The sequence below is a fragment of the Microtus ochrogaster genome, linkage group LG4 (genome assembly GCF_000317375.1).
Source record: "Microtus ochrogaster isolate Prairie Vole_2 linkage group LG4, MicOch1.0, whole genome shotgun sequence".
Taxonomy (NCBI): Eukaryota; Metazoa; Chordata; class Mammalia; order Rodentia; family Cricetidae; genus Microtus; species Microtus ochrogaster.
This window is the reverse complement of record NC_022030.1, coordinates 30859919-30873944: the sequence shown is the minus strand read 5'-3', so window position 1 is coordinate 30873944 and position 14026 is coordinate 30859919. Positions and strand designations below refer to the sequence as shown.

The following is a 14026-nucleotide window of genomic DNA, read 5'->3' as shown; positions in this document are numbered from 1 at the left end:
AAACCTGAGTAATATTAGACAAAGGCTTTTTTTTTTTTTTTTTTTTGTTACTGGTTTTTTTTTTTTTTTGAGACTTTTTTTTTTTTTTTTTGAGATCATGTTGTGATCCTAGCTAGTTTGTAACTCTATATAGATCAGGCTGGCCCTGAACTCACAGATCCACCTGCCTCTGCCTCCCAGCTGCTGGAAATAAACACATACACTCCCATTTCAGGCTAGCCAGAGGCTTTTTTTTTCTTTTTAGAAAAATCTATTAGACTTTTTGATATTAGAATGATTTTAGTTTCACTTCTTTTATTGGTAATTACTTATGTATTTGGTTAAAGCAAAACAAAAACCCTCTGACCTCAATTTATTTTTGACTTAAAATTGTTGTTGTATTTAAAACCTTATGATGAAACTTGTCTAGTCATAAAGCTCATATTCGTCCGTGCATACTTCCCACTTCTTGTGGTAAACTGCTTTTTCAGTTGCACCATAAATTCTTGTAACTACACATGCTAGTGTGAAAAGAATATATTTGTAGTTGCAAAAAATGCAAGCTAAGAATTGTCTAATGTACTAAGAGGGTAAACGTAATGCTTGTGTCTCACTAGAGTTCTTTACTTCAGGAATGCATTTGTTGATTTTTTTTTTTTCTAATTTAATTGTTTGTGTTTTTTCCTGCTTAGGAGTATGGTATAACTAAAGCTGAAAAACTGGAGATTGCCAAAGGCTACTGTACTCCTTTAGTGAGAAAAATCCGTTCAGACCTTCAGAGGACACAAGACGATGACACTGTAAACAAGCTCCACCCTGTGTAAGAGACTGGACCAGTTGTTCAGACTATATGCATCTGGTTTTGTGTATTTCAAATCTAAAGTACTTGCTGGTGCTTTTATACAAAAATCAAGAGTGTATCACTTGATATCTTATGGAGATAGGATTACCTAGATAGTCCTGTTGATTACCTGTGATGGGGGAGCAGACTTAAGCATGCCATAGGCATATGATCTATTACCAACCTACGTCTCTGGGATAGTGTTTCTCTCTCTTGCGCTGACTGACCTCAGTGTAGCAATCTATCTAGCCTTTACCCATATACTGGTATTATAGTCACCATATCCCATGCCCATCTCAACCAAGATTTTGTATGGTGCCAGTATGGAAAAGAACAAGGTGAAGGGTTTAGGAAGATACTTTTCACCAATTATCTGTTTTAAATCATGTGAACCCCATAGGCCAGCGTTATTTTTTTTATTAGTTATTGTTACTAGAGGAACTAAATTGATCTCTTTCCAGTGAACTTAAGTAATGCTCTTTTATGTTTTCTTTTGTTTTTGCTTTCTTTTTATTATTCTCAGAGGGTCTAGTGTGTTATTTTGTTCTGATTAGAAGTAACTCTCAGTTGTGGTTTGAAGAATGATAGATTTATTTATTATGGGGTTTTGCTTCTGAGATGATTAATTTCCATAAAATCTGCTCTGACTTTAGGTATTCCAGAGGTGTTCTGTCTCCTGAGCGTCATGTCCGTACCAGGTTATATTTTACTAGTGAAAGCCATGTGCATTCCTTACTATCCATTCTTCGCTATGGTGCGTTGTGTGATGTAAGTATGGGCTATTTCAATCTAACTGACAAATACTGTTCTTGAGAGTTTATACTCGGATCATTAGCTAAATTTTTTTTTTTACTGTTCATTATAATTTACTCTATTTTTGTGGTTTATCAACATTGCTTGAGGATATACTAGTCTGTACTAAGCATTTTACTGGGTTTGGGGGATATAAACATGTTTACCTTCCTTCGGTAATGAATCATATGATAAATTAGACATGATCAATAACTCCTGCGAGGCTAATGAAAGTCACAGTCTTATGCCAGCCTCTTCTGTGCTGCTCCAACAGTGCACCTGCCAACTTAGAGAGGACAGCTTTGTTCTCACTTACATCTTGAAAGGGTGCAGACCACCACAGTAAGGAAGATACAGATGAATAGACTTATGGCTGTGATACAGGCAGTGTGGAAACAGCTGGTTTGTATCTCAGTGCACTGTTCACATGTCTACTGCCATGAAGAAACAGAGACATTGGCTTTACATGGCTTGACCAGACCCTCTAGTCTCTATACACAAAGAGGGCTTGGGCAATAGCTCAGTTGTACGGGCTTGTCTAGCATGTGCGAGACCCTAGGTTTACTAACTCCTTTCAGAAAGTAGCAAGAAATAGTAAAAGTGTCATCTTTGCCTACACATGTAGCTTGGTAGAGCCTTAATAAGGGCTAGACTGAATGAGCAAGACCCTAACTTAGCTACAGAAGAAGGTGTATAGCCAGTGGTGGTAATGCTATGACTTTGAGAATAACAGCTGCATCTCTAACATGTCGAACATGCATGAGGGATACAAGGAAGAACAGGAAGCTTGTGCTGCAGCACAAGTATAGCCCGACCCAAGTAAGAGAGGAAGACGGTGGTTTGTGTTCTCAGAGGACCAGAAGGGTTTTAAGCAGAGGTCGGTGGCTGTTGCTGCTTTGTGGACAAAGGATAGACAAGGGAATCTGGGGAAAATGGTCAGGGCACTGTTAGAGATGATGCAGCTTGAGTAAGACCCTGCAGTTGGACTAGAGCTTGTTGGGTAATTCACTATCTACAACCTTACGGTGATTGTAAGAGTTTATAAGGAAACTATTTGTAATGTTTGTTATAAATGGACAATGAAGGAACCTTTTCTGTGATGTTCAGAGGGTTTATACATTGACATGCTGACTTTACACAGACCTTGTGCTTGGAGTTCTTTCCTCATTTCAGATAGAGTGTTCTGTCTTGAGTGTTCTCATTCTCTTATGATCCTTTTCAACTCTGATAGGTTATATGTGTAAAGATTGAATCTCTAAAGTAAGATGGAGAGATGATAATGGAGGTGATAAGATCAAATGATTTATGTATGCCTCCTCATGCTGATTATTTTAGAATCCCTTTAGGGGGTATTTTTTGTTAAACATATGCTGCATACTTGAACTATATATACTATGTTGGAGAGAGAAGTGATAATCTTGGACGATAATATTCTGTGTTATGAGGCAGAACACTCTGCTAGGCGCTCTCAGACTTACAAGGTTAAAAAAGCTGTTCCTTACCCTCAGAATTCAGTAGCATATGTTATATTTCAAGAGGTTTTCTTTCTTTGTGTAAATTGTCTTGAAGAACTCACTCTGAAAGTTTGAATTATCTTAATATGTAATAAATTTTACCAATAGTTTTTTTATTCCCCGACACGTGTGGTGACATCAGTATTAAATAAGCTTCACAATGGGGATAAAGTGACTTTCATGTGAAAGGCTATAGAAATACTGACCCTAGACCTTTCGTTCAGGACTCAAAGGATGAGCAGTGGAAGCGAGCTATGGATTACTTAAACGTTGTCAATGAGCTCAACTACATGACGCAGATTGTCATCATGCTTTATGAGGACCCCAACAAGGTAATGGGCTCGTGATGTGTTCATGTGACCAGAGAGAGCAGACACTTGATGTTCCCCACTGTGCAAGTGTTCCTTCATATGTTTCAGGATCTTTCCTCTGAGGAACGCTTTCATGTTGAATTACATTTTAGTCCCGGAGCCAAAGGCTGTGAAGAAGATAAGAATTTACCGTCTGGCTATGGGTATCGGCCAGCTTCCAGAGAGGTAATGAAGATGGGGCTCTCGGTGCACGGTTACCGCAGCTCTAGACTTTCATGCATTGCTCTATAAATAATTTTCATATCAACTAGTAGGGGAAAGTTTTCAGCTTTTAAGAATAATCGGCGGGAGCTGGAGAGAAGGCTCAGCAGTTGAGTACTCCCTGTTCCTTCATAGACTGCAGGTCTATGAACTACTCCCAGCACCTAGATGGTGGCTCATATGTCTGTACCTCCACTTTCAGGCAGACACGAGGCTCTTTCTGGCCTCTGTGGGCATCATGCACATGGCATGGTACTCAGAGATGCATGCAGGCAAAACAACCATACACAAAAATAAAAATAAATCATTCTTTAAAAATTTTAAATATATATGCAATCTGAGTAAATAACATGTTCATGTCTATTAGAAAATTTCAGAATTTTATCTGATTTGGATTGTTTGGATTTTAAGCTTTGTTTAGAATGGGTAAGTACGTGTAGTTTTTTGTTATTTTGTTTGAGGACTTCTTCATCTTGAACACAGTGCTGAGCACTTAGAGTGGATTCTTCTGTTTCTGCCTTACTGTGTTTGGGATTAGGTGCTTTCTGGAGCATGTTTTAAAAAACTGGCATGATTATGTTCTGATTTTTTTTTAATTATTAAATTTTGCTGTTTAGGAAACTACCGTGTGAAACTTAAAATTATTTATGAATATTTTAATTATTTGATCAATTTATTTGATGTACAATTTAGAGTTTCCATGTCTAATACATGTTAGGTTATATATATACTTTGGTTTTCTTTAAAATTTCAAATCGAGGGTCTATAGTTGTCAATGATATTCTTGGATTATCCTTTTATTTTCTGTGAGATGTGTAATGATGTTTCTTATTTTTTATCAGTAATTCTTCATATCCATGCTTGTTTGTTTAATGAGCCTTGGAAAGTTCTGGCATTTTGATCTTTTCAGGAGCCAACAGTTTCCGAGCGGCTCTGTCTGCATCCGCGCGTCTTGAGCTTCACCTGCTGTTGTACCGTCTCCATCCTTCTGCTTCCATTTCCTTTGTCCTGTGTCCCACTCAAGTTGATCCAAAGTCAGACCATCTTTTTGAAGTTCTCTGTTTCTCATATTTCACATGAAGCTATAAATTTACTGTTAACTAAATTATCATGTTAGCTGCATTATGTGAACGTATTTTATTTGCCAGTTTACTCTTTTCCTTGGTTTCTGAACTTGAGACATAAGATATAATTCCAACCATGTTGAAAGTATACTGGGCCTTTCCTAGGAGCCACTGGCTTAAAGGCAAGTTGTCAGAGAATGATTTGAGTGTTTTGTCTTTAATGTTTTGGGACCTGTCTTGTCCATACATTGATGGGACAGTAATATCAAACAAGCAATTACATAGAAAAGTTAAGCCTGTACTTGACATTTTTTGCTATAGTCACCTGACAGGATATCTTTTTGCTTCCTTCTAATGAAGAAATTGGCTGGGTAACTATTGAATAACTCTCTACCCACATGGTCGTATTTAATAAAAATAGGTGTTTAGTCCTAACCAAAGCCGATATATTCATAATTTACCATAACTGTAAAGTATAGCCAGAGAGCACCAGTAGCTAGCTATCAATCAAAAATAATCTGGTATACATATTATTGCCACTTCCTTGCTGGTTTTCTCAAGTGTATATGTGTCTGTTTCTAATCATATTTTTACCATCTTCCTTATAAATTAGTTATTTTCTCATGATGAAAGGTCCCTTTTTATATCTAATGTTTTTATTCTTGGTTTCTACGCCATTCTCAGGTTCCACATTTGAACCACATAATATAAACTCATTTCAGTCACCGTGTTCAGTTCTGCTTAGATGCGTGTAAGAGTCACTGACTAATTACATGAAGTGGCTCCTGCCATGTCAGTCCTTGTTAGGACTTGCTCAGTGACATAGCTGAGAATGGTTGAGTGATGTCTCTCTTGTATAATTTTTCAACTCATTTCTTTCAACCTGTCTGGATTCATATGTTTAAAATGGGTTTCTTTTTAAATAGGATGTATTTTTGTTTTTTATCTAGTCTCACAGTCTTTGTCTTTTAATTATAACATGTAATAAATAAAATATGATTTATTTGCAATTTATTATGGAATATTAAACCATCGTACTGTTTTTTTTCTTTGTTCTATGTGTTTTATATTCCTTTGAAATTTTCATACATGGGACATCTTTATTATGGGACACTATTATTTTTTAATGGTTAACATGAGGTTAATAACATGACTTAGTAGAATATGTAGTGTGTCTTGAGATACTTTAATTTTTTTAAATTCTCTATCTCATTTTTTATATTCTGTTTGTTACATATTTTTTGAATCTATGACATACTCCACAGCCATTATTGTTTATATATAGTCAATATTTATTTACACTTAGAGTGTTAGTGCTTTAGAGTAGTAATTGTATCACAATAATGTTCAATTGTAATGTATATGTATATTTCCTTAGCATAGTCCCTTTGTGTTGCAGCTTAACTTCCTAGGCAGATTGTGCTATATTAATTTTCTTTAATCTTTCCTGATACTTTTTTAAATTTGGTATTGTATTTTTTCCATATTTCTTTAATCACATTAATTTTTTTCTTTAATATGATATGTGTGATATAAAATCCAGGGACTTTTCTTGTTTTCCTGTGTAAATAACTACAAGAGCTAGTTCCAGGACAGGCTCCAAAACCACAGAGAAACCCTGTCTCCAAAAACAAAAACAAAAACAAAAACAAAAAAATCATATATTGAAGAATGTTTTCCAACTGTCTGCACTACCACTTCTGATATTCTGAACACATTCTTATTTTAGTGAGTTAATTTTTGAACTCTTAATTTACTATTATTCCTTTGACCTTTTTATCTCTTTCAGCATCACAGTCTTGATTATTGCAGCTTAATGATCGTTTTTGGTGAAGTCCCCTGGCTTTTTTGTTCTTCTTGCTTTAAAACCTGTGTTTTGCTGAATGTCTATGACCTAGTTTCCTCTTTCTACTCCAGGTAGATACTGGTATAAGTTTTAACTTGTCTGTTTCCTATACTGTAAGATTCTTACAACCTGGGACTGTGTCTCATTTATCAGAGTTCTTAGCACACTGTATTTACTGTAGAATTTAGCTACAGGAATTTTTTTAAATTTGTAGTCCATTTTTCATTGTCATTTGACTGTATTCTTTATCTGTTTGCTTGTTTGATGAACTTTGGATAAAGACTAGGTTTTCTATGGTTATAGTTATGATTTTAGGCTTAACTCTCCCCCAGAACTTACTTGTCTCTCACAGTACCTGGCACACTAAGATGCCATTCACTTGAGGAAGATCAATTCACTTGAGGAAACACTTTTATGTTATAACTATTCTAGTTGGTTGTTAGATTTGTCAGAAGCATTTTATTGGTGTTCAGAGTTTGTTTGGGAGAGTTAATGAGGTCTTCTTACTCTGTGGACTCAAATTCTTGATTCCAGAATTCTGGGATTACTGGGATGTACCATCACACCTTACTCAGGAGAGTTGTTTTAATCTGAATTTTAAGTACGGTGTATTCTTTTCTCATAGAATGAAGGCAGAAGGTCTCTTAAACCCGATGATGATGAACCTCATACTTCTAAAAGAGATGAAGTCGATCGAGCTGTAATATTGTTTAAGCCCATGGTATCAGAGCCAATTCATATACACCGGAAGTCACCACTTCCAAGGTCTCGGAAGGTGCCTACAAATGAAGTGAGTATCCACGAAGAGTGCATTGTTTAGAGGAAGCTAACTACATATTAATTAAAACTGGAAAGAAAATACAGCTTTAATTTTACTGCTAGGAACCCTGACAAATTTTTAATTATCAACATTATCTATCTTTTTCAAACAAATATTAACAAAAGAGAGAGATGCTATTAAAAACATACCGAATCGACCAGGCCTAGTAGCAGCTACCTATGGTCATAGCATTCTGGAGGTAAAGGCAGGAAGATCAGGAATTCACAGTCACCCTTGACTTCTTAATGAAGCTGAGGCCAGTCTGGCTTACACTCTGCAGAACAAATGAGCAAAGGAAACCCGAGAGATCAGTGTTAGGATTAGAGTTTGTGTGGCTCTCCTGGCAGCGCTGACCGAAGCTGGGATTGAGGCTGATTAAGAGTTGAATTAGCTCATCCAGTTTTCTTCTGTCACTTTAGCTATTCTTCAGTAAATAACTTGCTAAAAGCCTAATGTTTCAGCAATGTTTTTTGATAAAAGGAAGTAAGAATTCCCTGAGATGCTTAAATGATACCTGATACTAGTAACACTGTAGGTTTTATTAGTCTGGTGGCAGAAATATACATAGGGATTTGAAAGCTTAATGATAAAGTGATGAAAAATTTTAATTCTCTATTAAGATCTATAATTAAGTAAAACCAATTATGTTCAGTTATGGAATAATATTTAAACAGCATAAAAGTAAAGTTGAGAGTTAGGATGAAGCTTAAATTAACTTTTACTATCTATAAGTATTTTGTACTTTAAACTTTGAGTTACCTAGTTTGTCTACAATCTTCCTAGTATTGTTTGAGGCCAGTGCTTAATTTTTCTAAATCTCTTCATAGGAAGTAAAAAGTCAAGCTCCTAGGAGAAAGACCAATAACTCTTAAATTAGATACTTTCTGTTGATGTTTATATGTCAAAAGACGTAGAATTATGTTTAACATTATCAAGCACTTGACTATAATATAAGGGACAAAAAGAATTGTGGTAATTTCCACTTCCCCCATTTATAACAATAATATAAGTGTTCTGAATTTTTAAATAATTGACATTTATATGTTGGGGGAAACTCTTCATGAAGTTTATCATCATAACTTTATAAAGAAATTGTGCTAGTGTTTCTTTAATATGCTATTTTAACTTAATTATAAAAGGTTAATTTAAAAAGAAGAGGGACATTAACTACTTCTGATCATTTGTTCTACTAAAATTCAATAAAAAACTGGAATATATGAAACTTTGTCCAGATATCTTTAACCATAGAAAAAAAAACACCCCAAAATAGAAAGTACCTAAACTAATAGAACTTAAACCACCATTTGTGTGAAGGCAGTGCTTTTGACACTAATGAACAAACAATTTTCAGTCAATCAAATTCTTTAAAATTTCACAATTATACCTTTTCCTCTGCCCTCCAAAAGATCTGTATATCACTAGTATAAGTCCTTCAGTAGAACTGCTGTGGTTAGTTCTTAAAACTCAGCACACATTTTTAAAACATTTTCTTATGAATGTTTAAATAGTTACTTTGAAGAGATTACTTCTATGTTGTGCCAAACTCTTATTTTCATAAGATAAATATTCAATTAAAAACTTGGAGACTTTTTCCAGCCTCCTCTACCTCCCTGGATGTCAGAAGCTTGTTTTTCCAAAAGGCACACAGAGCTGGACAGTGTGCTGAGTGAGGGAGTCGGCCGTAGGCCTGGTCTCCTGAGCTTCCCGGCTCTCCCAGAAAGGCTGGCCACAGAGCACAGACACTGGAACTTGAGATCTCTATCCATCTTACCCCTCTGAATTTTACAGCTACGGCCGACTCATTTCCTTTTCTAAGTGACACATCGAATTCATTTTACCCCTTGGTGCTTTAGATGGAAAAATCCAACTAAAATTAGCACAAAATCTTTTTAATATCTAATATCTAAAATAAATCAAAATACCTTTTATATTTAAATAATTTCCATTGAAAAGCAACACTGACTTTTTAGATTTCAGGGAGAAGAGCAGCTAGTAGACAATATAGCTTGCAATCTTCCCATGGTTGTTGGTGCTATTTGCTGATTCTAGAATTTCTTAGGGATTTAAATATTTGGCTCACAAACAAGTAATAATTTGGCTTTGAGGGGAAAAACTGATTAGCAAATGCAAATAAACTGTATTTTTTTTCTTCCTGATCATTTGGCTCTAATGTATCTAACTTTGCATGCTCTGCTTTTTTTTTCTTTTTTTTTTTTTTCTTTTTTGCCCTTTTTCTCACTTCCAGGAAGAGAGCCCCCTGAGTGTGTCTAGCCCAGAGGGTACTGGTACCTGGCTGCATTATACCAGTGGTGTGGGTACTGGGCGTCGAAGACGCAGATCAGGGGAACAAATCACCTCTTCCCCTGTCTCCCCCAAATCATTGGCTTTCACATCCAGTATTTTTGGCTCATGGCAACAGGTTTTTAAACTTTATTTCATTAAACATTTTCCATTCCTGCATTCAGAGCAACAAACAGCTGTTTCTGAGGACATCTAATCCCTTGCTTACATAGAGGAAATCCTTCTGTCTTAAACTTGAGTCCACTTAAAAGTACTTCCAATATGGGGCAACATTTGATGGAAGGAAACCACTTAGGTTGCGTGCATTTAGTGTTTTTACTGGCAAACTTTTAAATACACAGGAGTTTTAAAAACCCTAATTCTCCTGGATTTTTAACCATGCTAATAAAAAAATGATTCAGGAAAGAAAGAAATCTTTCTTTGACCATAGTTGTCCTGTAAACTTCAAGAAACAAAATTAATACAATTTGATGGTAAGAATATTTGATACCCCCTCATTATCACTTCATTCCATTTAGAATTTGTGTGATTGTGAAAATTTTAAAAACATCAAAAATTATGTGGCCTGGTCTTAATTAGCGGCAGATATCTGATATTGATTGGTCTCTATGACTCCCTTATCTGGAAGTAAATAACTTGAAGTATACAGTGTGTTTCCCAAACACAACAGCAGGCATGTATGAATTTGTAAACGTGGTTCCCATGAAAGTAACGTCAGAAGGACTTTCTTTGATGACATTTGAAACTAAAACACTGATTTTACAATGGAAGGTCTGCCGTCACATGACTTCTGATTATTTCAGCTATTTCCTCTTGGAAACGTAATGCATTGGATTATAGGAAAAGGGATTATGGTATCCACTAAGGCTGACTATTTAAAGGTTACTCTGATAAAGCCCATGCATGGATCAGAAATTGTATGGTGATTTCAACAGTGTCTGTCTGGCATCTCTCTGGTTTGTGGTTGTTTTCCTCTAAATACAGGAGCTGTTTAACAGTGGGCAGTGGGCTTCTCTTAAGAGAAAGTGAAATTCCATCAATCTGTGGATTGCTTCCTTTCATCTGTTGTGTTCCATTCTGAATGCCTGCTTCACACCACTTCATTGCAAGGACCTCATGAAACTGGACTCCCTTCAGAAGGGATCTTGCATGATCTTTCATGTTTTAAATATTTCTACTAATATTTATCATACAGCTTATTAACCTTTGTCTGTCTGGAACAGGCTGCATATAAAATGGATTTTTAAATTCATTTTGTTGGCATAGTTCACTCTTTGTTTGCTCTACGCAGGTTGTTTCTGAAAATGCCAACTATCTTCGAACACCACGAACTCTTGTGGAACAGAAGCAGAGCCCTACTGTAGGTATGTGGTGCAAAGGGAACTGTGCTCTGTACCCTCCTGAAACTCTTACTGTTAGGCACACGTATAGGACTCTAAGGTGGGAAAATCATGACCAAATGCTATGCGTTAGTTTGTATTTAATGTGCACGAGTTCATAATTGTTGGATTGTAGAACTCACAAGGAAGATATGATTTTCTTCCCACGAGAAGTTACTGTCTAACCCTTTGAATGACTGCTCTGTGGTGACCAAGTGCCAGTGTTGGGTTTTTGTTTGTTTGTTTTTCCCATCCTTTCTTTTGAGGGAGGGATGCTATTGTAAGATTTCTAGAGTCCCGCTTGTCCTTGAACGTATGGATACCTGCTAGGATTATAGACACGAGACTTTTAATGCTTAAATTTATGAAGAAAACCTTATTTCAGAGATTGGTAGTCATAAGAGGGCTGGGCTATAGGTCAGTGGCCAAGCAGTTGCCCAGCATGTATGTGGTTCCTTCTTCTATACTTGGTACCGTAAAACAAACCCGGTAGTCAGGTAAGGAGGAAAAGGTACCACTGAATTAAAAAAATAAGTAAATTTAATAATAAGAGATTTATTTATTTATTTAATTTGGAACTAGTCTCTATATGTATTCCTGGCTGTCCCGGAACTTGATATTTACAGTAGGTTTGCCTCAAATTTACGGGAATCTACCTGTCTCTGTAGCTGGGATTAAAGACAGGCCCCACCCTACCCAGCTACAAATGTCAAACTAATAACATAATATAGCTGTTTTAAATGTGGCAGAGGAAACACTGGCGGGCAGTGTCTCTTGCTAACCTGACGTTCATGTGAGTACTACCCAGAGCGGGGGTGGCACTAGCTTAAGGTCTGTGAATGGATGCTGCCATGAAAGCCCTTACTTTGTAGAAATAATATTCACTAACTTAAAATGAATTAAAAATGAATTTGGAACACGTTCCAAAAGAAAGTGCAAAAGTATCAGCTGGTGATTACCAGTGAATATACCAAAAGATGATGGTTTCAGGTACAAATAAAAAAGAAAATAAAAAGGTAAAGGAGCAAGTAAAGTAAAAAGACCTTTAAATACCCTCTCTGGGTGAGCTGGTTCTCATCAGGAGTAGCTCTTTGGAGACTATTAGAGTGAAGCTCCCGTACAGGCAGCCCTGCCCTTGGCTGAACTGTAAACATCCGCTTCCTCGGGAGTATTCAGAGCCCCACTGCCGAACTCCTCTCAACCACTGACCTCATGCTCATTGCAGACAGAGGGGAGCAATGACATATTATCTTCTGTACCTGCCTGTCTAAATACGCTTGGCCCAAAACATAAATAGTTAACATAATGTGTTAAAATCTGTAGAATCTGAACTGTGTTGGTGCCTATAAACCTGAGCTCTTTCTTTAGTTTACTACCTTGAGCTATCCTGAGCTTTTGGTCTTCCTGTGATATCTTTATGTGATCATACGTTGCTCTCTTTCATTGACTGATCATATTATATATTTTACAGATATTATTTATACTTTTCTCAGTGGTGAACATTTTTAAGTGAGGAGACTTGCCACAAATAAAGCATTGATTTATACTGGCTTGTTTTATTTTTTGATGGCTTTTTTTTGGGGGGAGGCCTTTATTAAAAGCTTACTATGTTAAGTCACTTACTTGTTAAGTGCCTGAAAAGGAATAACTTTTGTCTGTTTTCATTAATAAATATTCTTTTTTCATAAGAAAGTATGATAATTCTTAATTCAGGGGCATCAGGAAAAATTATCATTTTAAGGTATATATTATAAAGTACCTAATGTGACTTAATTTTTGCTCAACTATATACACATAAATAATATATATGATATATAAAATTTCCTCTCACATATTTGTGATAAGACTCTATTCTGTTCTGAAATTAATTTTCATGGTGGTATTTTTAGTACTTTTAGCATGTATATGTTTGATTATTTTGTTGGCTTATTTTTCAAAGAAAATTTACCCAGTACTAAATTACTCCATTTGTGTTTGTGATGAATAATAGTGGCCTTTAGAAGCACTGAATTCAAATAGGTATCACTAGACTATTGCAAGCATATTGCGAATCTGTTCAAGGCACTGCCAAAGGCTGTCTGTGCATTGGTAAGAGCCATGTTGATTGCATGCTGCATGCATTCCCAATGTGAATGGAAGAACACCCGTTGTTGTATGTATCTTCTCTAACTCCCATCAGGGTCTCACTGTGCGGGCCTGTTTAGCACCTCAGTGCTCGGGGGTTCTTCAAGTGCACCTAACCTACAAGATTATGCTCGTACTCATCGTAAAAAGCTGACCTCTTCTGGCTGCATAGATGGTATGTGCACACACACACACACACACACACATACACAGATTTATACCTACACTCATGCACACACTCATGAGCAGTGTTTCTCCAAAGCAAGTCAAAGAACACAGACTGCAGTGGAGCCCTAGCTACTTCTTCCCACACAACCCTCAGTGCTCTCTGGGGTCCACATCTGGGGTCTAGGTTCTGGTAGTCATTAACAGATTTAGACTACATGAACAATAAATGGTCTGTTAAAATAGAAAATTTTATAACTTCATCATTATTTTAGATTATAAAGAACAAATTTCCCTTAACATTTAAACTTTTATCTATAATTAACACTTCATTTTATTTATTAATATGAACAAACTATTTAGCCTAGAATAGAATAGAATGTCTATTTGTGAGAGAAAATATATTGGCCATCATTTTTATAAAAATAAATAGAACGGGCTATTTTTAAGTTCCCTGTTAATATGACTTCAGTTTTAACATTCTGATATTCAGAATGTCTCTGAGACTCGTGAAAATTTGTCCCTTGTGATAGGAGGGATGTTTTCAGCTCTTGCAGGATCAGCACTGTTTAAAACGTTTGCTCTTATCTGTACAAATAGTAAAACATGGATTTACTGGAATTGCCAGG

General features: G+C 36.1%; 1 protein-coding gene across 16 annotated transcripts in view; it reads left to right on the top strand.

Moving 5' to 3' along the window:
* The window catches only part of Ppip5k2 (diphosphoinositol pentakisphosphate kinase 2), a 58562-nt gene that overhangs the window by 31493 nt on the left and 13043 nt on the right, over window positions 1-14026 (top strand). For 7 of the 16 annotated variants that reach the window (XM_013351597.2, XM_026786068.1, XM_026786069.1 and 4 more), the window contains 8 exons: window positions 672-799; window positions 1474-1588; window positions 3351-3458; window positions 3546-3662; window positions 7234-7398; window positions 9674-9847; window positions 11021-11093; window positions 13288-13407. In XM_013351597.2, the coding sequence (XP_013207051.1) occupies window positions 672-799; window positions 1474-1588; window positions 3351-3458; window positions 3546-3662; window positions 7234-7398; window positions 9674-9847; window positions 11021-11093; window positions 13288-13407 (1000 nt within the window). The remainder of the gene's footprint in view (window positions 1-671; window positions 800-1473; window positions 1589-3350; window positions 3459-3545; window positions 3663-7233; window positions 7399-9673; window positions 9848-11020; window positions 11094-13287; window positions 13408-14026) is intronic. The other 9 variants (XM_026786073.1, XM_013351599.2, XM_026786071.1 and 6 more) reach the window with 3 other exon arrangements.